The following is a 24,725-nucleotide window of genomic DNA, read 5'->3' on the forward strand; positions in this document are numbered from 1 at the left end:
TATTCTCTTCTCTTTCGCTAGCCCTCCAGGAAGTTGGATGGTGATTCTTTGTTCTTGTAAGGCTGATCATGCGGCTGTGTTACATTGTAGTCACACTGGTGAGCAAGGGGTGCTGGCATTACTTTACTGATTGATTGTAAAGATAAATGGAAAATGGAAATGTTTGGTTTGAAGAATTTGAAAGAATTGTTTCAGCGTTGCAAATACATAAGGAAAAAAGAAAAGGAGTACTTGTGGTTCCTCCCCCACTCTGAACTCTAGGGTACAGATGTGGGGACCTGCATGAAAAACCTCCTAAGCTTATCTTTACCAGATTAGGTCAAAACTTCCCCAAGGTACAAAATATTACACCCGTTATCCTTGGACTGGCCGCTACCACCACCAAACTAATACTGGTTACTGGGGAAGAGCTGTTTGGACGCGTCCTTCCCCCCAAAATACTTCCCAAAACCTTGCACCCCACTTCCTGGACAAGGTTTGGTAAAAAGCCTCACCAATTTGCATAGGTGACCACAGACCCAAACCCTTGGATCTGAGAACAATGAAAAAGCATTCAGTTTTTTTACAAGAAGACTTTTAATAAAAAATAGAAGTAAATAGAAATAAAGAAATCCCCCCTGTAAAATCAGGATGGTAGATATCTTACAGGGTAATTAGATTCCAAAACATAGAGAACCCCTCTAGGCAAAACCTTAAGTTACAAAAAAGATACACAGACAGAAATAGTTATTCTATTCAGCACAATTCTTTTCTCAGCCATTTAAAGAAATCATAATCTAACACATACCTAGCTAGATTACTTACTAAAAGTTCTAAGACTCCATTCCTGTTCTGTCCCTGGCAAAGACGACTACAGACAGACACAGACCCTTTGTTTCTCTCCCTCCTCCCAGCTTTTGAAACTATCTTGTCTCCTCATTGGTCATTTTGGTCAGGTGCCAGCGAGGTTACCTTTAGCTTCTTAACCCTTTACAGGTGAGAGGAGCTTTCCCCTGGCCAGGAGGGATTTCAAAGGGGTTTACCCTTCCCTTTATATTTATGACAATAAGGAAAAAAGAAAAGGAGTACTTGTGGCACCTTAGAGACTAACCAATTTATTTGAGCATGAGCTTTCGTGAGCTACAGCTCACTTCATCGGATGCATGCCGTGGAAACTGCAGCAGGCTTTATTTATACACAGAGAATATGAAAAAATACCTCCTCACACCCCACTGTCCTGCTGGTAATAGCTTATCTAAAGTGATCATCAGGTGGGCCATTTCCAGCACAAATCCAGGTTTTCTCACCCTCCACCCCCCCACACACAAATTCACTCTCCTGCTGGTGATAGCCCATCCAAAGTGACAACTCTTTTTACACAATGTGCATGATAATAAAGTTGGGCCATTTCCTGCACAAATCCAGGTTCTCTCACCCCCTCACCCCCCTCCCAAAAACCACACACACAAACTCACTCTCCTGCTGGTAATAGCTCATCCAAAGTGACCATTCTCCCTACAATGTGCATAATTAAGGTGGGCCATTTCCAGCACAAATCCAGGTTTTCTCACATCCCCCCCACCCCCATACACACACAAACTCACTCTCCTGCTGCTAATACCTCATCCAAACTGACCACTCTCCAAGTTTAAATCCAAGTTAAACCAGAACATCTGGGGGGGGGGGGGAGGAAAAAACAAGAGGAAATAGGCTACCTTGCATAATGACTTAGCCACTCCCAGTCTCTATTTAAGCCTAAATTAATAGTATCCAATTTGCAAATGAATTCCAATTCAGCAGTTTCTCGCTGGAGTCTGGATTTGAAGTTTTTTTGTTGTAAGATAGCGACCTTCATGTCTGTGATTGCGTGACCAGAGAGATTGAAGTGTTCTCCGACTGGTTTATGAATGTTATAATTCTTGACATCTGATTTGTGTCCATTTATTCTTTTACGTAGAGACTGTCCAGTTTGACCAATGTACGTGGCAGAGGGGCATTGCTGGCACATGATGGCATATATCACATTGGTGGATGTGATATATGTAGACTCCCTCCTCAGGCCCTACGCTACCAGCACTCCCAGCTACCTTCGAGACACCACTGACTTCCTAAGGAAACTTCAATCCATCGGTGATCTTCCTGATAACACCATCCTGGCCACTATGGATGTAGAAGCCCTCTACACCAACATTCCACACAAAGATGGACTACAAGCCGTCAGGAACACTATCCCCGATAATGTCACGGCTAACCTGGTGGCTGAACTTTGTGACTTTGTCCTTACCCATAACTATTTCACATTTGGGGACAATGTATACCTTCAGATCAGCGGCACTGCTATGGGTACCCGCATGGCCCCACAGTATGCCAACATTTTTATGGCTGATTTAGAACAACGCTTCCTCAGCTCTCGTCCCCTAAAGCCCCTACTCTACTTGCGCTATATTGATGACATCTTCATCATCTGGACCCATGGAAAAGAAGCCCTTGAGGAATTCCACCATGATTTCAACTATTTCCATCCCACCACCAACCTCAGCCTGGTCCAGTCCACACAAGAGATCCACTTCCTGGACACTACAGTGCTAATAAACAATGGTCACATAAACACCACCCTATCGAAACCTACTGACCTCTATTCCTACCTGCATGCCTCCAGCTTTCACCCTGACCACACCACACGATCCATCATCTACAGCCAAGCTCTGCGATACAACCGCATTTGCTCCAACCCCTCAGACAGAGACAAACACCTACAAGATCTCTGTCAAGCTTTCTTACAACTACAATACCCACCTGCTGAAGTAAAGAAACAGATTGATAGAGCCAGAAGAGTTCCCAGAAGTCACCTACTACAGGACAGGCCTAACAAAGAAAATAACAGAACGCCACTAGCCGTCACCTTCAGCCCCCAACTAAAACCCCTCCAACGCATTATTAAGGATCTACAACCTATCCTAAAGGATGACCCAACACTCTCACAAATCTTGGGAGACAGGCCAGTCCTTGCCTACAGACAGCCCCGCAACCTGAAGCAAATACTCACCAACAACCACATACCACACAACAGAACCACTAACCCAGGAACTTATCCTTGCAACAAAACCCGTTGCCAATTGTGCCCACATATCTATTCAGGGGACACCATCACAGGGCCTAATAACATCAGCCACACTATCAGAGGCTCGTATACCTGCACATCCACCAATGTGATATATGCCATCATGTGCCAGCAATGCCCCTCTGCCACGTACATTGGTCAAACTGGACAGTCTCTACGTAAAAGAATAAATGGACACAAATCAGATGTCAAGAATTATAACATTCATAAACCAGTCGGAGAACACTTCAATCTCTCTGGTCACGCAATCACAGACATGAAGGTCGCTATCTTACAACAAAAAAACTTCAAATCCAGACTCCAGCGAGAAACTGCTGAATTGGAATTCATTTGCAAATTGGATACTATTAATTTAGGCTTAAATAGAGACTGGGAGTGGCTAAGTCATTATGCAAGGTAGCCTATTTCCTCTTGTTTTTTCCTCCCCCCCCCCCCCCCCAGATGTTCTGGTTTAACTTGGATTTAAACTTGGAGAGTGGTCAGTTTGGATGAGGTATTAGCAGCAGGAGAGTGAGTTTGTGTGTGTATGGGGGTGGGGGGGATGTGAGAAAACCTGGATTTGTGCTGGAAATGGCCCACCTTAATTATGCACATTGTAGGGAGAATGGTCACTTTGGATGAGCTATTACCAGCAGGAGAGTGAGTTTGTGTGTGTGGTTTTTGGGAGGGGGGTGAGGGGGTGAGAGAACCTGGATTTGTGCAGGAAATGGCCCAACTTTATTATCATGCACATTGTGTAAAGAGTTGTCACTTTGGATGGGCTATCACCAACAGGAGAGTGAATTTGTGTGGGGGGGGTGGAGGGTGAGAAAACCTGGATTTGTGCTGGAAATGGCCCACCTGATGACCACTTTAGATAAGCTATTACCAGCAGGACAGTGGGGTGTGAGGAGGTATTTTTTCATATTCTCTGTGTATAAATAAAGCCTGCTGCAGTTTCCACGGCATGCATCCGATGAAGTGAGCTGTAGCTCACGAAAGCTCATGCTCAAATAAATTGGTTAGTCTCTAAGGTGCCACAAGTACTCCTTTTCTTTTTGCGAATACAGACTAACACGGCTGTTACTCTGAAACCTGTCATAAGGAAAAAAGTAATTCAAATTTCAGGCCTGCCAAATCAAGAGGGTACTTTAAGGGCCTTTCCACACTTTTAATTTCATTTGAAAGCTTGACGTTTGCACCTGGTTTTTATCTCAGTTCCAGTTCAGCAGGCTGCAAACAGGGTTTGGGTGGGCAGTATAAACCAGACCAAACTGCTTAAAGCCATTGCCAAGGTGGGAATACATAACATTGCAGGGATCTGCCCTCAGCTAGGCACTTACAGAAAGGGACAGATAACTGCAGCATTTTGGCAATGCAGCTCCTGGTCTCCAGCTTAGCTTAAACAAGGATGCCCATGGGAAAGGCACTCACACAGCGAGCAGACAAAGGGTCTCATCAAATTGTATGTTATATTCTGAACTTACATTTTCAGCATTTGCTTTTTAACCTTTTATTGGAAAGCTCCATCAGGATGCTCATGCCATGTGAGCTCAGTTCAGAGCTCTATTGCTGGCCAATTTCTCTCAGCAACCACAAATCTCTACACATCTTTAGCAGGCTAGGGCCATGACTTGGAGCAAAAGGCAAAGGAAGTGGGAAGAACAGTGTAACAGAGACAGCAAGAGCCTCTAAAGCTGGCTCCCATCCCAACCTCTCCAAGAGGAGATGGAGACATTTTGACACAGAAAAGTAATAGCTGGGATTCAGGGCTGGCTCTGGAGAATGACTAGCTACCTCGGTATTAGAACCCACACTGTCAGACACAAAGCCCTAATGCACTGGCCACTTACAGAGCTGCTGGAGGCCCTCCCAGAGTTGGAGACGACTCGATAGACTCTATGCTCCCATGAAAATCTTGGTGATCTCGTGGCTGCCGCTAAAATTTTGCCCTTTCAGAGCTGGATACAAAACAGCCACTTTCCACCTGCAGCAGATGTTGTGCATTCAGATTCAGAACGCTCCATGACACAGACAAGCCACAGCAGCATACAGAAGAGCAGGGACTGCTCCTGCCAGCAATGAATAGGTCAAATCTGCTCATCTACCCTACAAGCCCTCCTCTCAGGAGATCACCAGCAAAGTGTCATCAGCACAGAAGGCAGCTATGCACAGCTCAGCAACCTGCTCCCCAAGACACACACTACATCAGCATCATCACCCATCCTGACCTTGCCTCTTTCATAATCAAACATGCACCTCTGGCTACAACAATTTGAAAGCTTCCAATCAGTTTTCTTATGATTTTGAGAAGAGGTCAACATACCGAGAGAGACAGCTGGCGGGGCAGGGGAAAGTGTCGGCAACCATCAGCAGCCCAAATATACAGATGCCACGGGAGAAGAGGGAAAGGAAGCTAGACTCAAAGCATGGAGCCTTCACCAGCATCAGGGAAACTGCAGGCATGTGGGGATACAGGCTACTGGCTTCTCAACAACTGCAGCTCCAACTGCTCTGAAAGTACCCGAGTTTCTCTTTATTTTCCAATTCAGCACAACTCTCGCAAAATCAGTCTGAGTGCCTGGGCTGGTCTCCGCGGGATGACCAGGAGGCTTCTGCAAGCATCACATTCAGCAAATACCTGCCAAACAACACAACATGTGCTACAGCACAACCAGCAAATACAAGCAATGAGGTCCAAGCTCAGTCATCACTTAGGGTGGAATTCACCCCTCTATGCACAGGACCAGCAAAACACCTACACTCCACAGGGCCTTGCTAGCCCTGCTCTGAAGCCTGAAGTAGGATCTGAGTAGTAGTTAGCCCTTGTGCTGACTCCCACTTCCTGGGGCAGCCCACATAGGCTGTAGCTTACGGCACCAATTTTTGCAATGCCTCCTAGGCCCCAGGCGGAGGTCTTCTCTTTGCTTGTATGTCAGCCATGAAGTACACTGTTAAAGCTCTCAGACAAAGCATAAATCCATCCACCTGAATGCCAGAGGGTCTGGCTGGATCCATTTGCTAAGCAAAGCTGTGTGTGTTAAACCAGGGCCCTGCTCCTTCCCATCTCCTCTTCTCAGCCTACTTGATCCTGCAGCAAAGAGATGGCATTTCATTCATGTCCACTGCAGCAGGCTCTCTGGTCACAAACATTATCTAAGCTCTGCTGTAGGATGAAGCAGAAGAAACCAAGCTGGGGGGCGGGAGCAAGTTCTGATTCAAAACACAGACATCTGCCAAGTTGTTGCACAGAATGTGCCTGGCCCAGGCAGCTGATACTTGCCCGAGTGTCCCATTGTGCTGACTGTGCGAAGGGCTGCCTGGCAGTTAGTTTATCGCTTGTGGGAAGGAATATCTCCATTTCTGAAAAAGGGGGACATGGAGGGGGGGGTCAGTTGGTTGTTAATTATTCCAGAGCTAAGTACCAAAAAGCTACGCTTACTGTAGGTGACTTTGGAAACAATCAAAGCAACAGGCACCACAAGTGTGTACACGGTACATGCTCCCAGAGCTTTCCTGCTGCCATCTCTTACGAGGCCCAGCTTACCTTGCTGATGCCTGTTCTCATTTAACTAAGGGGTGATTCTGAACAGATTTAGCTTAACTGGTGCAATTCTGTGTGTGGACATTCTAATTTAAACCTGGTTTATAATGGTTGCAAGCTAATGCACCACAACAGGTTTAAACCAATAAAAGGGTCTGCACCTGTCTAACTCCTCCTGTTCTGTATGGGTAGAGACAAGCCCTGCGGAACAAACGAGAGCAAGCACATCCCTGGAGCCTTCCTGCCAGGTCACACATGAGTCTCCACCGGGGTAAGCCCATAAGCTGTCATTCTGTACTGAAGGCACTGCCTGTACCTCCTAATATCACACTCTGCACACAGACCTTTGGCTCGCCCTTTGGATCCTGAAGCCACTATATTCCCCTGGCAAGGCAAAGACCCCAGCAAAACCTTGGCCCACCCCGATGCCCAGAACACCAGTGCAAAACGAAAGGCAAGGCCCTTTGCTGCTATTTGCTCTGAGTATGATTTGCATTACAGAGAGCTCCCAGGCTGGAATTATGACAAGACACAGCAGGTCTCCTGCAGCCCAGATACCCCCCAAGCTGGTCTGAAAACCACCAAGACAAGAGTAACACTGGGAACCCAGACCACTTCCACATGAGCTGAGGGTCAGGTGCATGCATGGCCCAGAGACCGGCTGCCTTTCCTCCCCACTCTAACTCAGTACCAGGCAAATATAGCCATTTGTCTTTTACTTGGAGAGCTTCCTTGAACGTACTCTCCACTGAAAGAGACTTCTTAGATTTTGTCAGTTTCTATTATGCTGCACACTTCCTTAGGACTTCCTACTGGTTTCTGCACCATAAACATCTGGCAGGTCGTTTAACAGCTGATCCTCCACTGCTGGCTGCATGCTTCACAATGTGTGTCCCTTTGGAAGAAGCCTGAAACAAGGCCAATCTTTTATTCTTTTTAGACATAAAGGGTATTCTTGTACAGGCAGCTGGAGGTAAAATGCAAGTGCATCTCTCCATGTCAGAGGCAGGCTTAACTCTTCAGGGTCCTCACAGTTTGGGGGGTTTGTCCAAACTTAAAATGACCCTGTCAGAACGAGATGCTCAGTTAGTCAACAAGCCAATTTAGAGTGTAGCTGTGTGGCTACTGTACTAGCAAGCAGGATACGGGCCACCGAGCCATGACATTACTGTCTACACAGCACCACAGTGCACTTGGTACTTCACAAACTACGCACTGCGATTTATAAAACACACTTGTCCCACCCCGTGGTATACACATGGCCCTACTTCAATAATCCCCCCTTGGGAGATGCCTCCTGTCGGGAGAAACTCATATACACAGAGAGGCTCAACATGGCTAAGGTAAAGTAGCCTTTTTGCAAGGCGGTACTAGGGGATGCCTCTGGCGGTGAGCAGCAAAGCTCAATTCCCTCTAGGATCAGACTCTATGCAGAAACATTCCCCACTGAAACTACAGGAGACGCATCTAGACATGGAGCCACCGCACACACATATGGTTCACAGCTGCAGAACACAGACTCTGAGCCAGGCGCCAGACACTCCAAAACCTCGGCACCTGCCAGACTCCCCAGCTCTCTGCAGCAGCAGACACGCTTCAGTTTGCTGTGTATCTCCTCCAACCCAGCTTCTGGAAACTCATCAGAACCTCCCTGTCCCACTGGCCTCATTGCACTCCACTCCACAGCTCATCTGGTCAGAGCAAAGCCAGACCCTGGGAAGGGATTCTGCTGAGCAAAACCAGCCCTGCCCCACACTGCTAGCACCTTCCTGGGTTGTTGAACCCCAACCCTCATTTAGCTTTCCACCAGGGATGCTGTTTGTTTTCTTTATACCTGTCTCTCTCTGGGAACTATACAAATAAACTAGTCAGCTTCACTTTTGTTCAAGTCAGTTTCACACACAGGTTCTCGCCACAGCCCAGCCCAGCAATGCCAATAAACTGGCAGGGGGAAGGGTTAAATCCAAACCAAGACCGCTATTTTCATTACACTGTAAACAGGAAAATGCCAGGATTTGATTTAATTTATTTACACAAAGCTACATGCTGGACTTAAACCACTAGATCATGTCCCTTTAAATAGCTTATCCTGTTTTCCAGGGCTAATTACCCAGGAGGCTCTCAGCTCTCCAGGGTCATCAGCAGCAGGAATTAGTGAACCATCCACAGAGCACAGCCCCTTTGGAAGCAGCACAGAATGTTGTGGCAAAATTAACCCTTTGCATGGTGGCATCTTCTATCAACCAAACAATAGGAGCATGCCATAAGCTTTTACTCCCCTTTATTAGGGATGGAAAAGGTTAACCGGTAAGCGGTTAACCTGCCTTAACCGTTAACCCCAGGTCGGCCTGCCGACCCTAGTCTCAGCCCCAGCCACACCAGCAGGATCGGCCCCAGCCGCTTAATTGGTTAACCGCTTAAACGACAGATTTTGAATCATTTCAATGGTTAACTTTTTAAACAGTACTTACATCCCTGCTCTTTATACACATGGATGAGAGTCGGTCGGTATTTAGCATATGGACAACTGAGCAATCGTTTCACTTTCTTTTAAACAGCAGCAACACATTTAGTTATCTGGTACGTACAAAGAAAAGGAGTACTTGTGGCACCTTAGAGACTAACCAATTTATTAGAGCATAAGCTTTCGTGAGCTACAGCTCACTTCATCAGATGCATATCGTGGAAACTGTTTCTTATGCTTATGCTCTAATAAATTGGTTAGTCTCTAAGGTGCCACAAGTCCTCCTTTTCTTTCTGCCCACACAATGAGTGAAACCTGGCTAGGGACCTGGCAGGTAGCAAGAGCGAACAACTATAGCCAGGGCGGCTCTGCTCTCACTCTGACCAGCACATTATATCCTCACAGTCCTTCACACCACAGGCAAGGTATTTCCAAGACCCCTGACTTCAACATGTAATAACTCCCCAGAGGGAAGAAGAGCGTTTAAATAGATCAAGAGACCCAGATCTCAGTTACTGCAATGGATCGAAGTCCGGGTCTTACTGGGCTATGGGAATGAAGAACAGTCTTTAACTGAGGGAACCTCTGCCCACATTCTCCAGTTCCCCTCCTCTGGCTCTCTGCATATGGAGCAGTGACAAGCACATCAGTGTATATGAGCTAAGAGACTACACGTTTCACCACAGAGAAATTGGGTACAAACCCTGAGGTTCTATTTCCCCACAATCCACATATAGTTAAGCAGCTGGCTCACTCCACAGGCCTGAATCAGGCCCCAGGAGCAATCCAGGATGCTACATTTATAATGCAGGCATAAGGAGCACCAAGAACAGGTGTCTATATAGGGACCTACCCCCGAGGAGCCCAGGCAGACACTGCAGGCTGCTGTGACAACTTGCCAGGAGTGCAGGGCACCGAAGTCTGTGTAACACACAGCTGATCACAGCAGCTATCTTCAGTATGATAAAAGAAATGCCCGCACGAGGCTCTAGCAGACATGCCAGGCCCAGAAGGCTCTTTCCCACCAATAGCTACTCCAGCTTCTCTTTTCCAGGGGCACCCCCCAAACCTGTGAAGGGAGGAGTGACTGGTCGAAACACACACACACACACACACACACATCCCCTCCCCAAAAATCTCCAGCAAAACCAGAAGAAACCTTTTAAGCTGCTATTACTTTAAATTGTCAAACCAGAGCCACGTTGGGGGCCACATGTGAATACCATCTCCCAGAATCTCCTGCTCCTCACTCCCTATTCCTTTCAGATGGGGAGAGCTCTGGGCACTGCCCCCTCCCTAGTCACACACAAGCTGCACCAAACCAGTGCCCATGTGTGCTATCCCCCAACTCGCAGAGCTGCCAGGGGAGCAGAGCTGGCGACACCCAGGGCTGGTTAGCACCGAACGAACCAAAGAGACTGACAGCAATGGTGGTTACTCACATCGAAGGCCGCTCTGCGCAGCCCCTCGCTGCTCCTCAGCCAGCAGCGGCTCAGCTCGCTCAGCTCCAGGATGGGCTGCACTTTCAGCCGCACAGTCTCCCCTGACTGCCGGATCATCTCCACTATCTCGTCTCGAGATTTGTTCTCCACATTCCGGCCGTTGATTTCCACCAGCCGGTCCCCCGGCACCAACCCCAGTGCCAGGTCCTTGGTGCCAGCACCAGGCTCCGCAAAGTGTACCACCCGTCTGTACACCTGCCCGTCAGGGGCCCGGTCCAGCATGGTCGTGCGACGCAGAGAGAATCCAAAGTCACCAGTGTTACGCCTCTGCAGCTCCAGTTCCCGGGGAACGGGGGGCTGGGGCGGCACCACCACGGGCAGCCTCAGTTCAGCAGGAAACCTCTTGCTGACCACCTCAGGCACCCTCGCTCGCAGCGCTGATGAGGAGGGGGCCCTCAGGTGGCCCCTGGGTGCTCCCTGCTTGCTGAGCTGAGTCTCCAGCATGCGCACCTCCACCTGCGGGGAAGGGGCTGCAGAGTGCTCGGAGGGCGTGGAGGTCTCCGAGGCACTCTCGTCCCGGCTCTTCTGAGAGAAGGAGAACCTCTTGACAATCATTTGGGAGTTCTGCTTGGCCAGGGAGCCGAACTTGGCCGCCCGCTGCAGGACTGAGCCCTTGAAGTTGGCGTCATCCACCTTGAGGTCATCGCTGGAGCTGGCTGTGCTCAGATGGCCCGAGTCCAGGATCACGCTGCCCCGGTTGCTGTCTGAGTCTATGTCCGTGAGGTGCAGGTCTGAGCCGCTGGCCACCTTGATGGGAATGGGGTTGGAGATCTCCAGCCGGGTCTTGGACTCTCTCTTGGAGGTGCGGCTGAGGTTGAAGAAGCCCCTGCGGAGGCTCATCTCCTCCAGGCTCTTGAGCTCGGCAGCCGACATCCGCTCCTTTTTCTCCTTCTTTTCCTTCTTGTCCTTCCTCGACCCATCTTTGTCTTTGTCCTTTTTCTTCAAGTTGAACATGTTGGAAGGCTCGCGGGAGGCACCCGCGCTCCAAAGGACAGGAGGCCGCTGAGGGCTCGCAGCAGCCGCTCTACAGCTCCGGATCCTGCTGCCTTTCTGCTGGGTCTGCTGCTGCACAGGCAAAGAACAAAAACAAAACATCTCGTTAGCCAGCAGAGATCACACAACTGGCACCTCCCAACTCCCCAGCCTGGACCTATGGCCCAGCCCCCCAAACCCACACACTGCTGCTCTCCGGCTCACACTGCCTGCTGCCCCCGAGGACACAAACAGGCTATCTAGCTCGCAGCTCCTCTGATGGCAACAGGAGCTGCGCACATGGGTCAAGGGCACGGGGCAGCCCACCTTTCCCTGTTGCGTTTGAGATAGACACGTCAGGGAAAGCCAAAGGTCTAGGGATGGGATTCCAAACACCTCAATCCTAGGAGGCTGGTTCCCAGCCCAGCCTGGCCTGGCATTAAGCGAGCTACCATAAGTGTTCCATGGGCTATGCCCTGTGAGGGGTGGCTCCCAGACAGCCGCAAGTGGACAAGGGCCCATGTCACAAGATACAACATTTGCTCCCTATAACCTGACCCTGGGAGGCAGCGAGCATCTACATCTCCATTGGACTCAGGCCCCGATTAACAACCCCAACCGAGACGCCAAGGAACAAATGAGCCACTGGGACCAAACTCCCCTCTCACCCCAACAACAACTGGCTGTAACAGCATCCCCACACACCACCCCCTGTGTCCCCACCCCTGTGCACAGGCAGGGGGGAGGCAGAAAAGCTCATCTCTCGGGCTGTCAATCCAGCAGCTTTCAACAGCACTAAAGACTCTTCCCAATAAGGAGAGGATGCAGGTGTCCAGCAGTGCTTTGCATGCAGCCAACCCACACTCCTCTAGGATGCCTGAACACAGCAAATGACCCTCTGCCAGAGAGAGAACATCAGGACAGGGTTAACACAGGGCTCCTGTGTACAAGCTTTTCTGCCCTCCCCTCTAGCTCAAAGGTAACGGTGCTGGGAGAGCCCAGCACGGTGCACCACAGGCAGAATACGGTGGATGTCAAAGGCAGACGGAAAAGCTTCTTCCAAAGACAATTCCAGATCCACTCAGGTCACATGGGCACGTTTTGAAATAAAATCCCCTTCTTCTGCCCCAATCCCTCCACCTGTCAAGACCTGAACTTCCTCTACTGCTCCCCTGCACTGGAGAGCACCACTAACCTCTACAGGAGAATTTCCCATGCATCCATCCCCTGCTGTGCCTTAGGCAGGGCAGGCCATTAGCTGCAGGGGAATGCAGGGCCCGCCAAGTAAAAGGAGGAATTGCTTTTCAGAGGGCTGATTTTACTTGCAGGGTTTAAGCCCGCACAGAGAGTCCCTCCCTGATATGGGATGCATACAGCCCATTCTTGCTTTGCTGTAGCTGTAAGAGTGTCTTGCTCTCTCACTCAAAAAGCCCCTGGTTAAAATAAACAGAGGCCTTGTTAGGACAGGGGAAAGCCCTGCCCTAGGCTTCTGTCCTGGGCCTTTCAAAAAGCAGCTGTGCCTCTTTCCCTCTGTCACAAAACCCCTGAGCGCTGAGGCCCCTCCCCTGTCAGTGACCCAGAAGAAAGGGGACCTGGACTAACAGCAGCAGCTAGCTGTCCCTGCCTGGGGGAAGGGACGCTTCCTGCAGGGAGCATGGAAGACATAGCCCTTATTAGTAATTTTTAAATGATTATTATTAATTATTATTATTATAATAAACAGGATCCTGGAAACTCACGTTCCTCTGAGACAGTGATAAGCGTTTAAAATTAGCCTCTGCAACGCAGAACCCGTGATGCTGCCAGGCGACCTCTAGGAACAGTCACTCTTTCATTCAGCTGCATCTCCCTGACTCTGGGGGTGGTACCCAGCCTGCTGCAAAGACGTTACAGACACATGAACATCCTGGCTCACTCCTTAGCCAATCAGTCCCAGCAAGAAACAAAGCCCCTGCCAGGGCTACTGCTCCAGCTGCCTTCTCCAGGGCTGCCCCAGACACGGCCAAAGAGGAATTGCAAGAATTGCTGCTTTACTCATCTAGAGAGGGACATTTCTCCTCCCCCTTTATGGGGGTTTTAGCCAATACCCAGGTCAACACCCTGATAATAGCATACATCCAAAATCAGTGGGCCGACAGGTCTGAGCCATTATACATGCCCAGAGCCAAAAGGAAGTCCAGACAACACCAGAGGTGCACGCTCTGTGGTGTCACAAAACCGTATCCTGTGATCACACCCTTCGCTGTCAGGTAAGAGATATGGCTCTCTCAAGACAATTCTTTCCTCCTCAGTATTGCACACACAGATTCTGGCCAATTACACTCCAAACTCCACTAAAAACAAGACAAAATCTAACAGCTGTATGGAAAAAAATGGAGAGATCCAGAACGACAATGATATGTAAATGTAGCAGGAAGTCACGCAGTTAAAGAAATTACCCTTAACACAATGTATCTGATGGGAGAATACTCCAGATTGTAAATATCTGCTTTCAGAGCCGTCAGTTCGTTAAGCTCTGAGACACAGAAGCAATTTACGTAGTGCGAGCACGCGCGCGCCCACACGCCATTGTGCTGGGTTCCTAAGCTCCCTCTTCTGGCTGTACAACAGCTGTTAGGTAAATACTGGCTGCGCACTAAGCTGTAACAACACCAAGGAGAGCGCACGCACGAGGCAGGACAAAGAGCAGGATTATTTCAGCCCATTTCAAGGCACAGCTAACAAACAAAACCAAAACCCAGCACTTGCCAAACAGAATAGAGACATCAGGAGGCCCAGGGATGTCAATCAATGCTGGGGCAACACTGTAGAGGACCAGCAGTCTGTCCCTCCAGAGTGCCTTCCATGCCTCCTACTAGCTGCTACCATTAATCTTCACTGCTTTCCAGTGGGCAGGAATTGTTAGACCCATTTCACAGATGGGGACTCTGAGGCACAGAGCGGAGATGGGAGTTGCCCAAAGCAACAAAGCTGAAATGGAAGCCAGGAGTCCTGAATCTCACTCTAGACGAACACTGCCTTCCTTTTATTTAAGTACTGAGCACCTTTCCTCTGACTCCTGAAACCAGCAATAGAGTAAGGGCTTGTCCACACATGGAGTTATTCAGCAATACCTATTGCATTTTAAATTAACACCCTCCCTTAATCCAAATGACCGTTCAAATGTAGACAAGCCCCAAGAGCAATGCCAGCCTGCGTGGCTCTTATTTAGGCACAGCAATGGCATGCTCCCTGCTGGACAGACAAATGAGACGACACGGTCCCTACCTCAAGGGCCAACTATCCATGTACAAAGTGCTTTTCCTTTGAAGCCTCACCCTTTAACAGACCCTTCGGCCTAGCGAGTACAGAGCTCATGGATGAGGGGAATCTGGATTCCCAGCTGGCAAAGCCAGGACAAGGCAAGAGAAAGAAGCAGCTTGTCGACAGTGAGCTCCGGACTCCAGGCTCTGCCACCAGGTGCTGCCAGGGAAGGAGCTGGAGAAACATGTCACCTCCCAATGCGGGCCAGCCACAAGCCCACACAGACAGACACAAGGAGCCCGGGACACGCACCCACAGCACATGCAGCATGGCCCACAAGACCCACAAGAACTCCTGTCACATGTTGAGAGGGGACAAGGTCAAAAAAAACACAGCTTGGCTTCACCACTGCATTCACCTGCCCCAGCATCCTGCCAACTGCCACAACATTGGAGCCTTCATCAGCCTCCTACTGCAGCGCCTGCCCTCGGTCTGTGCAGCGGGGGGATAATGTAAAGGTTCTGCTCTGTGCTGGATTTGACACCCCAACAGCAACTCCGCACATGTGTACCACACACGACTGTTCCTCTCCTACTTCTGCATCCTGGGGGGAGAGCCAGCAAGGCACGCTGGAACCAGTCACCTACGCCAGCCGCACCTCTGCTCTCATGATGAAAGTGGCTGCAATTTGCTCTGTTTCGTGATAACTAGGTGCAGCCCTGGGGCACCCAGGGAGCTGCCAGCATGGCTCTCAGCTGTGCACACATGGCACAGACCGGAGTGACGTAAGCAGCTGTGTGATTGGCCAGTCAGCAGAGCTGCAGAATGAGTGCAGATTACACACTAAAGGCAGGAGAAAACAATCTGGAGGGTGTGAGAATAAGCAGACCTGCCTGCCCCCTGCACGCTTTATTGAACCGCTCCCACCCCGCCCCCTTATTACACTCCCTTAGCAGCCACACAGCTCTGAACCCTCATCTACACGTCACTTACCCTCCATTCCCATCACCCAGACCATATGGGAGATGCATCTGCTTGCTCCAGACTGAACAAGGCCCCATGTCAGAGCAAAGCTCCCAGCAGTTCCAAAGGGACCCACGAGACCTCCCTCCTTCCCCATCTCCTCAGGCACCTCTGGGCTCCGAGCCAGGCTTGTGCAGCATTGGCACATTGCACCTGGCTAGACATACCAGGGGCAGCTCACAAACTCCAGTTTTTAATCCCACCCCAAGGGTAAGATGGGCAGAGAACACAGGAGTCCAAGCAAGGGGCCACTGGTTACACAATGTGGCCCTGAGCACACAGCCAGCGGGGGCAAAGCCTCTGGCTAAGAAATGAATGAAAATTTAAGCAGCAGAGCCCCAAACGTCAGCAAGGCCCCAGCCAGGCACTGCAATCTCCTGTAACCCTCCCGAAGAACATGACTAAGCTGCCTGCCCAGGCCACACATCCAGCCTGGGCAGGAACACGCAGGCCAAGGAGGGAGAACTGACACTTGAGATTGTTCACAGCACAATCTGAAGAGCATGTGTCTTTTCTTGGCTCTTCTGGCCATGCCGGCTCTGTACTGAAAGCCTCAATGTCATTAGTCCATTGAGGTATGCATTCTTCCAGCGTGTGGAGCTTGAGGGGATTCCTCATTTGAGGTGGTCCCTTCTCTCTCAATAGAAGTTGGTCCAAAAAAAGCTATTCCCTCCCCTAACTTGTCTTGCCATTGGTCCATGGATACCTTTCATTTATCAATGTTCATAAACTTTGACACATTTGGAAACATCCCACACTAAAGCCTCAATCTACCCTAACTCACACTGAGCACCTCTATGTGAGAGAGGAGAAACCGTTATCCTCCTGCTTCTGGGCATGAATCACTGCTAAGTCATGGGGTCAAGAGGAAATGCCCCAGGGGCAAGTTATTCCAGAACTATCCACTGTGGGCTTTCAAGACATCTGGTACTGGCCACTGGAGTAGGTGGATCACTAGTCCAACCCACTGTGGCAATTCCCATGTTCCTGTGCTATCACTTTCCATCTTCAGTAACTAACTAATCCTCACCAGGTATGTCTACACTGCAATTAGACACCCACGGCTGACCCATGCCAGCTGACTCAGGGAAAGGGATGCAGACTGAGGGTGGTTTCACTGCGGCGTACACATTCAGGCTCAGGCTGGAGCCTGGGCTCTAGGACCCCGGGCTCTAGGACCCCGCGAGGTGGGAGAGTCCCAGAGCTCTCGCTGCAGTCCCATCTGAATGTCTACATGGCAAACAAACAGCCCCTTGGCCCCAGCCCGTCAGTGGTACAGGCCAGCCACAGGTGTCTATCTGCAGTGTAGACATACCCTGTGGTCCCTGTGTGGCAGGGCTGCATTACCTGCCCCACTTTCCAGAGGAAGAAGCTGCGGCACAGGAGAAAGAAGTGACATGCCCAGACAGCAGGTCAGTGGCAGAGCTGGGAACAGAGCTGGGTCAGTGGCAGAGCTGACTCCGACCTGTGTCCCTCTCACCCAGCACCCCAATGCCTTGTGGCCCATATGTAGCTCGTCTGAAACGCAACAGTGGAGAGCTCAGACTCTTTCTCTAAGTCCTCCATGTTACCAGATGCACACACCACATAGCAGTCGCTTGCCTGCTTTGCTTCCATTCCCCACAGCCAGCCACAGCCCAGGAAGCCTGTACTCAGCTGTAGGACACTCCCTGCTTTCTCTCCCCAAAGAGGGAACCGAGCAAGTCCTCCCCCTGCCCCCCGCCTCAACTCCTTCCTTCTTGGCTTCAAGTCCTGAATACTGCAGCAACTGACCTGAGCCGCTGACCCTGCCCTGCATTCTTCCTTAGACTGAGCAGATGCCTTTCAAGAGGAGCCCTCCGGCTGAGCAGCCAGGAACGGAATGGGGGAAGCAGCCAGGGCCAGCACAGCGACAGTAAAACTCAGGCAGGACAGACAGACGGGGACCCTGACAGAAGGCACAGCCTCTCCAGGCACTTGGAGGTCTCGGCCCTTCCTTGCGTAGGGCGTGAAACTCAAGGACTTTCAGGTTCCCAGTCCGTCAGAAGTAAAGACACTGCTCTGCCCTAGGGGCTCTGGGCCTCCACTCTCACAGAGCCACAGGGAGCTAATGAGATGCTGAACTTCCCCCATGTGATCACCCAGCTCTTTGCAGTCTCCCACCCCACTCTCCAGCTACAGCTCATCTGTCAGAGCAGGCCCTCCCTTCATATTTGCCTGCAAAGCACCCAGCACACTGATGGAGCTATACTACACACAGCATGGGGACAGCGCACAGCACAACGGCAAAACCCACTAGAGCACTGTAGTTACTGTTCCAGCCCAGAAGGGTCCCAGCCCCCAGCGGGGCTGGGAGGTTACTAGCCAACAAGCAAGGAAAATAGAATATCATCACTATCAGATTAGCCTTACATAGCAGAGGTGCTCCCCGCCGCTTTAGAAGGGATGCATCCAGGAGCGGGGACGGTGAGGCTCACACAGAACAGAGATACTAGCCAACGGGCATGATCACGCTAAACGGCCGCCATCTACCAGCCCCGCATCTCCAAAGCGTTTACTGGAGAGGGGATTGCAGAGGCCCCAGATGGGAAAAGGCTCCTGATATCAGAAAGGCTAATGGGAAATCTTATAGAGGGCTCCACCACATTTTCTCAGGGACCAGTTCTGCTCCCAGCATTCCCAGTGCCTCAGATCCACATCAGTGGGAAGGAAGGACAGGAGAGGTGATGCCAGGGAAAGCAAAGAGGTTTCTTCCACAGAGAGCCAGATTCCAAGTGAATCAGAGCAATGGAGATCTCAGCTCAAACCACCAGGAAGCAATTGCAATGCTAAGACACTGAGTGTCTCAGCCACAGATCTCACACAACTACTATCATTCGCCCCAAATCCGCCTCCGGGAACCATGCCATCCTCAGAGCCTGCATTTCTATGGGGGAGGGTTGGAAGCTGGGAGTTTCCTGCACAACCAGCAGTCAAAGCCAACACACCTGGATGAATGTGCCACCTGAGACATCAGGGATTTGAGGGGTCTGGCAAGAACACAGAGGGAGTGAACTGCAATAAACCAGACACATGGTCAAGCATGCTGGCCCTCACTCTGCTCCTGAAGTGCCTTATGTTCTCCACCCATGTGGCCCTACGTCCTCTGGTATTTTGAAAGGTTCGAACCCCATTCTTGCCAGGAAGGCACCAGTAGGACGTCGGATCTCGGCACAAGGGTCATTCAGCACTCTGCCATGGGTCAGGACTGCTTCCCTTGCACCAGGCAGAGTCACACAAGCAGAACAGAAAATTACAAGGAAAGATGGGATCCCAGCCTGGGACCATCGTCACCAGCTCCTATGGGCCACAGACAGTGATCAAGATACCACTGCTATCATCACACCGCAGTGTGATTCACTCACCCACCCTCTCCGAGTCCCTCGGAGGGCAAAAGAACCTCCTTCCTAAAGCAGCCAGCCATCCCCCTCAGCCACTACCCAGCAAGGCCTTTACACAGGGAGTCAGTTACAGCTGGGGTGTTTGAGACAGGCAAGGCCTCCGCAGGACGTTGTTTGCCGGAAGAGACACAACCCTCTCCTTTTCCCCTCCTTCCCCCCCACCCACGTGCGTGCGCACACACTCCAGCCGAGTCTTTTATTTCCCCCAACAGACGGGAAGGTGTTACAATTTGCATGGCTAATCAGCCAGCACTGCCAATTAACAGCACAAGCTACATGCTCCCAACTTAAAGACCACTCCATTATTCACACAAGGGCAGTAGCAAGGCATGGTGCTGGGCACCAGGGGCCTGGAGAGCCAGCCAGGTTACTTAGCTGGATCCCACAGACAGCAACAAGAATGCAGAGGGATGGCACACAGCACTTGGGCAGCCTGGCCAAAAGGCAACCCAGGGAGACAATGCAGCCCAATGGCACCCTCCTCTGTCATGTGGAGGGGGAGCCCACAGGACTACAAGTCCCACCATGCACCGGACCCTTCTCATTGAATTGAATTGAATCATAGGGTTGGAAGGGACCTCAGGAGATCATCTAGTCCAACCCCCTGCTTGAAGCAGGACTAATTCCCAATTTTTGCCCCAGATCCCTAAATGGCCCCCTCAACAATTGAACTCACAACCCTGGGTTTAGCACTTCTGATACCATGCTGGGCCCTGGTGCACCTCTGGGAAGAAGAGGAGAGCAACAGCAATTTGTTCCTTTGGATAAAAACGCCAGAAGCCCGAGGGCTGCACCCAAAGCTGACAACAGGGCCCCTGGTGGAGCCAGGTCTGTGGGCGCCGGTTCTAAGCAAACATCCCTGGCTGTTATAGCCATGCCACCGCTACCGTCTGCTAGAAACACCAAAGGCTGTTGGGCGCTTAGCTGAGGAGGAAGACACACTCACTCCAAAGGAAAATTGTGTCACCAGCTGCTTGTGCAGTCCGGCTGAAGAACACCCTTCATACAGGCGTAGAGACAGGACGATACCTTGAAAGGCAGGCTCTCGCCCAATGCCCCTGCTACAGAGCAGAGATCCCCTGCAGAGCCGATTTTCATGGGTCTCATGCGCTCTACCCCACCAGTGCAAAGCCCAGGTCACCAGGAGAGAAATGATCCCTTGTTGCCGAATTACACGCTCTGAGCTCCAAGTGCATCTCTCACGGACTCGCTCTTGTGTCACATGGAGCTTATCTGGCCCTAGATGTGTTCAGAACAACTGCATACTTCGGGCGTGATTGGTAGAGTTAGCCAAGGAGGAGAGGGGAGGAGCAGAGATGGCAGGCCAGAGGCCTTACCGGGGGGAGGGGGGGCTATTCAGAAAGGACAGACTCTCCATGGAGCAGGGACGGAGCGGAAGAACACAGCGACACTTCACACACAGCATGCTCACGCTCCAGTCTCAAAGCACCTTATCCAAGGTACCAGAGTGCCCACGTTACAGAGAGAGAGATTGATGCACAATTTGCCCAAGCTCCCTGGAATCAGAGCACAGCAAAGAGCAGACTCCAGAAGTCCTGGTCCCAGCCCACTGCAACACAGGATTGGGGGTGGGGGGGGGCGTATCTATACATAGAGTTAAAATACTCAGCCACTTCTCCCTCGTGCAAGTTGCCAGACTAAAATATGGCAACCGTGTCTGCACGGCCCAGCTCAGCAGTACCCAGCTCCTGCCTCACCCTCCGCCCAAGCATCACTCCCTCCCACTCACCAACTCCACTGTTTGCTCTCCACCCTCCGCTGCCCAATTAACAAAAATTCCTCCAGAGCACTCATTAAACACTCCCAAACCTGCACCGTATCCTAGCCGCTCCCTTCCCCACGTTTGCACTCCAGTGTCCTGGGTGGGGCTGCATTCACCCTTTGTGGCAGGAGACCCATTCTTTGACACATCTCCCCAACAGCCCTGAGTACCTTTACATCTCAGTATTGACATTTGCTCCTGGCCCATACTTCGGGCTGGCTCTTTCTCCCCAGGGGTGCCCCAAACAAAAGTGAATTCAGTGCTGCATTGGCAAGCCCAGAGATGGAATCTTCTCTCTCCACAGAGCAAGGCCAGCAGCAGACTGAGCTTCCCTGGGCACCACTGCCTCAGCCCCACCCCGCAGGGACCACCCATCAGTCCTTGATCTGGCCACCCAGACCATTAATACAAGCACCAACCACAGTAGCAGGTTTTGTGACGTGGGCACCTGTTTCTCTATGAAATAAAATGAGACCCACCAACTTGTTTCACAAGGACTACTGAACAGCTGTCCGATGGGATGGCGCCCAGAGGTGAAACTCTCCAATATAAACCATCCCCAACCCACCCAGTCCCCCTCCCACCTTTGTATTCTGGATAAAATCATGAAAATGACAAACTGCTGCTTAACACTGAAAAATCAGAAAGCCTTTAGACCTTCTGGGGGAAGCACCTAAACTGAGACTCTCTAGACAACTCCTCTCAAACGAAGTACATTCTTGTTCAATACAGTGGTAACAAAAGGACCTTGGAGCACCCATTTGTTGCTAGACTCTTTCTTTCTGGCTCAGTTACATAACGGTTCAAGCCCTCTGTTCTGGACACTGATTGCATTGTGCATTTAATGAGATGACCCTATCTGCTCTGATTATACAGACATTTTGGCACACAGGAAAGCTATCTTTCAGGCCCTGCCTAGCCTGTCCTGGGAAGTTGTTGTAGCACCTCTTTAGCAAACCATGCTAAGGGCTCATCTAAGCAAAGCAGCACTGGTTTAACAAGAGGTGTGACGCTGATTTTGTTAAACCAAAGCAAAACGCTACATGGAATCTCTCTTAAAAAAACATAAACCTGATTTATATCAATTTACCAGAAGAGGATTAGGATCAGGTTTTTCGCTAAATAGAAATAAGTCACTTTGAAACCAAAATTGAAGTGTCTACACAGGGGTTTGCACAGATTTAACTTAATCAGTTTTAAAATCAATTTGTGTGGACCCATGCTGCCTAGGATTTCTAATAGTATGGTGCTAATGCTGTTTCCATGAGCAGTGCAGACAGAAGACCCAAGTCAGCACGAGGTTATACTGCCCATTTAGATGGGACTTTGCATTACTTGCACCAGTGTAAAGGATGGGTTGAGAGCACTCGAGATCCAATCATTACGAGCCGTAGGGTTCATTGACTAATCTGAGGAAATCAGAATTTAGCGTTTCCCTATAATAAGGAAGATTAATTACAAAGCACTATTTCCCAGCATCCTTAGCAAATCTCAAGGAGTAACTTAGTCTCTGCCTAACCTTATGCATATGCAAAGATGCATCCGGATGAGACAGATTCCTTTCCATCCAAGTCCCACACAAAAGGAGCTGCCCTTCTCTGAGGCAGGTTTTGATATATTTTGCAATGGCCACGGCCCTGCAGTGAGCTCACCCTCCAGCAGACAACATGGGGGCAGTGAAGGAAACAGCCCAGCTGATTCATCTGTTCCTTTTGGCTGCTGGGTTTTGTTGTTTTTTTTTTTGAGAGAGAGATTTAATGATGAAACAAAAGCCAGCCACAGTTTGCAGACGACGACCCTGGCGACCACTCTTTCCGCAAGTGCTGTCAGAGAGGATGGGGGTGACATCCTCAATGTGCCCAATCTTCATTCCAGAACGAGCGAGAGCTCCGAGGGCTGACTGGGCACCAGGTCCAGGAGTCTTGGTCCTATTTCCACCCGTAGCTCGCAGCTTGATGTGAAGGGCAGTGATGCCCAGCTCCCTGCACTGCTGGGCAACATCCTGGGCTGCCAACATAGCAGCAGAGGGCGAAGACTCGTCTATCAGCCTTCACCTGAATGCCACCAGCCACTCGGCAGACGGTTTCCTTGCCAGAGAGATCAGTTACATGGGTAAGTGTCATTGAAGGAAGTGAAGATATGGCAGACGCCAAACACATTTTCCCCTTCGGCAACTGGCGGTCCCAAGCTGATGACCTGCTCTTCCTTCTTCTCCTTACCTTTATGCGGTGCTATTTCTGTGCATCCTCTCGGGCACCCAACACCGGAAAGGATAAACACTCCCCAGCTCTGGCTAAGAAGGCTAAACACAAACAAGCACAACTGTCGACAGTCTGAAGTGTCACTCTCTGAACTGGTGACACTGTCTGGAAGGATTTCCATAGTATTTGCACATCTGCATTCCACCCTCCCCTGCGAGCCCCACACAAGGCCATAACCCTGTCCGCTACACCCAGGTCTTGCTTGCAATACCTGCTTCAGCACAAACAAGGGCAGTTTTGTAATAAAGGCGGCTACAAACCAAGATTAGATACTAATTACAAAATGTACATTGCAGAGAAATTATTCAGCACAGGGTTAGGTTTCGGGTGGGAGAGAAATTGAGAGCAATTATTCAACAGCATCTGGCACAGTACAACCTGGAAATGCTGGGGAAAATGCAGGTTAGAGGTTACAAGGAAGTCACCCATTCGCCACACTAAGGTTTCAGTTCTCCCACAAGAGGAGCTGTGATTCAGACCCTACTTGCCAGTTGCCAGGATGCAAGGTCTGCACCTAGGATACATTTCTGACACCTTAAGCTTCAGGGGTGAGCAAATGCAGCTCTTTTCTGCCACAGCAAACAGAATCAACATGGCAAACAACAGTAAAGCGAGGAGTTCATTATTGTTCAAAGTTCAAGGCTTTGTTTGAATTAGACCCTACAAAGACAGAAATTACCTTTCATGTGTTAAAAGAAAAGGAGGACTTGTGGCACCTTAGAGACTAACCAATTTATTTGAGCATGAGCTTTCGTGAGCTACAGCTCACTTCATCGGATGCATACTGTATAAATTGGTTAGTCTCTAAGGTGCCACAAGTACTCCTTTTCTTTTTGCGAATACAGACTAACACGGCTGTTACTCTGAAATCTTTCATGTGTTGTTACAGATCAGATGATTTTCTGGCTGGAATCAAACAGCTATTTCCGAAGTTAGATTGTACAGATCCATGGCTAAGAAAACTGCCTGTAAATTTTTTTTAAAAGCACCCCCTAGACTTGGAGCTCCTTAGTTCCATCTGATAGAGGGAATTCTGAGGTCCACCCCCCACCCCCCCCCAAAAAAAAAACAGCCACTACCTTCCCCAAAGTACTGGTTGCATGCAAGTATTGTTTTATGTCATTGTCCTAAGTTTAGTTCCTGCACAAATTGCCTGAAACCACAGAGTTTCTGAACCCCTCAGCAGACATTTGCTATTCTATATATTCCTCCCTAAGCAACTTAATTTACAATAACCCCCTGGGCAGGAGGCAGGCAGATCAAACCTCAGCCACCCCCAGTGATACTTTTGGCTGCTTTCGAGCTATTAGGCCAAAAGTCGCAGCCCTGCAGCCCAAGGGCTACAGGCAACTGAACAGGTCTCCCCTTACCCAGCCTCGGCAAGCCCACCGCCCTTCTCACGGGCGACAACACACTCTCAGTGGCGCTTCTACTG

The 24,725-nt window shown here is 50.2% G+C and overlaps 1 protein-coding gene and 1 pseudogene across 5 annotated transcripts in view; both read right to left on the reverse strand.

Annotated features, from left to right (window-relative positions):
• MYO18A (myosin XVIIIA) overlaps positions 1-24,725 on the reverse strand; it is a 163,131-nt gene that overhangs the window by 121,448 nt on the left and 16,958 nt on the right. For 4 of the 5 annotated variants that reach the window (XM_073315969.1, XM_073315968.1, XM_073315971.1 and 1 more), the window contains exon 2: positions 10,530-11,654. In XM_073315969.1, the coding sequence (XP_073172070.1) occupies positions 10,530-11,654 (1,125 nt within the window). Of the gene's footprint in view, positions 1-10,529; positions 11,655-13,300; positions 13,409-24,725 lie in introns of those variants that run through there. The other variant, XM_073315972.1, reaches the window with a different exon arrangement.
• Positions 22,729-23,476, reverse strand: LOC140899828 (small ribosomal subunit protein uS11-like; annotated as a pseudogene).

This window comes from Lepidochelys kempii, chromosome 17 (assembly GCF_965140265.1).
Source record: "Lepidochelys kempii isolate rLepKem1 chromosome 17, rLepKem1.hap2, whole genome shotgun sequence".
NCBI lineage: Eukaryota > Metazoa > Chordata > Testudines > Cheloniidae > Lepidochelys > Lepidochelys kempii.